A 1,980-nucleotide genomic window follows, 5' to 3' on the forward strand; every position below is an offset into this window, starting at 1 on the left:
GCTTGGTTTGCTAGTCGAGTACTCCAGGGTTCAAACCAGCAAGGGAGAGACAGGAGAGGGCTTTTCTGAAGCCAACCTCGCTGGCCAAGACATAAAAATAGAGGCAAAAATAAACAAGGCGATGAAAATGCACAGGGCAGGTTTGGCAGTGGGATTGAAATCCAGATCTTAAGGCAAGGAGACAACAAGAGGAAGAGAAAGAAGGGGAGGGGGAGGAATTGAGAGACATTCTCTGATTTTTTTTTTAGTGGACCGTTTTAGTTGGCTTCTTCCCCCCCTCTAAGATGTGCAGCAACTCACCCTGTAACCAATACGGCCAGAGACAATGTAAATTCCTATCGTATATGTTTTACCAAGCAGTGAGGGACCGCAAGCCCGTGTGGATGCTGGAGGACATGAGGACCATGGAGTCATTCTACTGGGAGGAGAACACCAGCCTGCGCACCTACTCGCCCTCGGAGGCCCTGCTGTACGCGGTGGTCCACAACCACCTGCCCTACGCCCAGTACCTGCTGTCCCACTACCCGGGCGAGGCGCTGGAGGTGCCCGGCGACCGCTTCTGCTGCTGCCCTTCCTCGGCCCCTCACTTGGCCATGGCCGTCCGCTACGACCGCAAGGACATCCTGGGCCTGATCCTGAAGATCACCAGCCGCCTGCCCGGCTTCGCTTCGTACATCAACCGCAAGGGCTGCTTCCACATCGAGGACGGCAAGACTCCCCTGCACCTGGCCTGCGAGCTGCTGCGAGCCGAGACGGTGCTCATGCTGCTGGGCAGCGGGGCATCCCCCAGGATCGTGGACAGCAAGGGGCTGACCCCTCTGGATGTCATCCTGGAGCAACTGCGGGTCTCCAAGATCAACGCCGAGTCCAAGAAGCTCTGCATCGACCAGCTGCTGCTCTTCATGTCCAAGCTGCAGTTTAAAATGAAGAGGGCGCTGGAAGACAACCCCGGTGAATGGCACGGCCTCCTGGGGGAAGAGAAGTACAACTATCTCTGCGGGAAAGCCCCCGCCACCTTATTCCTCATCTCCATGCGGGGCATCTTAAAATGCCTACCACCCTCAAGATTCCCAGCCAGCATCAAGGAGTTGCCCATACCGCAGTCCTTAAAGCCCTTGCCCTTAGGAATATCGACATTCCGCTGTGTGGACATTCTGTAACATTCCCCCAAATTCTTCCAATGAAAGGGCAATTTTTAAAAATGATTTGTTGCTGCCGGAGCATGCTGTTGCATCAAATACAAAGTAATCCTCTTTACAAAAACCAAACTGAATGCATGGCGTTGTAATACTTTTTTGATAGATTTTATAGCTTGGGCCATTCCCCATGGTTTTAAATACATTGCAAGTCTGGACCATTGCAAAGTTAGCTGACAGATAACCGCACTATCTCTGTTTTAAACTTTGTGCAGAAAATGCAAAACATAACTGCAAGCCTTGCTTATATTCGGCTGCTTAGACAACAAATTGCCTGAATTCAGTCCCAGAAGAAAATTGCAACTCTTATTTTAACGAACTGCACGACAGATTCAGTGCTGTAGCCGGCTGCAAAGCTATAGATTTCTGTGAGTGAATTCTGAAATCTCATCGGCTGTGAGTTGATGCTTTTAATGGACAAAGAATGGGTGTTTAAATTTGGCAGAGAATGATATTTAACACAAGGTGATTTTAACATGGTGTGTGCTAGGGGGTGGAGGGGTTGGAAAGAAGGATATTGAAAGGCAACCATCTCAGTTTTTTTAAGATTCAATATTGGATATGCAGGTATAACCTTGAATCAGTCCCCTGACACATCCTGCTGTAAAAGCGTACGCTTGCGTGAAAAATCTAGCATAGTCAGGGAGCATAGTAGGAGCATGTGCACAGTGAGAATCCCTGAACATAGACCCATGGGTCAATTAACTAAGCACTGTAAAGATACATTAGTAAATTATGAGGATTAACAATATTTTTAGCTGAGAAAATAACATGAAATGAATAA

General features: G+C 48.7%; 1 protein-coding gene across 1 annotated transcript; it reads left to right on the top strand.

Moving 5' to 3' along the window:
* Positions 1-284: 284 nt before the first annotated feature.
* On the top strand, positions 285-1,160 carry LOC144504388 (ankyrin repeat domain-containing protein 9). Its single transcript, XM_078229614.1, has one exon. It carries the CDS (start codon positions 285-287, stop codon positions 1,158-1,160), a length of 876 nt encoding a protein of 291 aa, XP_078085740.1.
* The last annotated feature ends 820 nt before the right edge of the window (positions 1,161-1,980 follow it).

Source organism: Mustelus asterias, chromosome 15, assembly GCF_964213995.1.
Source record: "Mustelus asterias chromosome 15, sMusAst1.hap1.1, whole genome shotgun sequence".
Lineage (NCBI taxonomy): Eukaryota > Metazoa > Chordata > Chondrichthyes > Carcharhiniformes > Triakidae > Mustelus > Mustelus asterias.

Coding starts and splice junctions, on each gene's coding strand:
- LOC144504388 (XM_078229614.1), top strand. CDS start 285: ATGTGCAGCAACTCACCCTGTAACCAATACGGCCAGAGACAATGTAAA.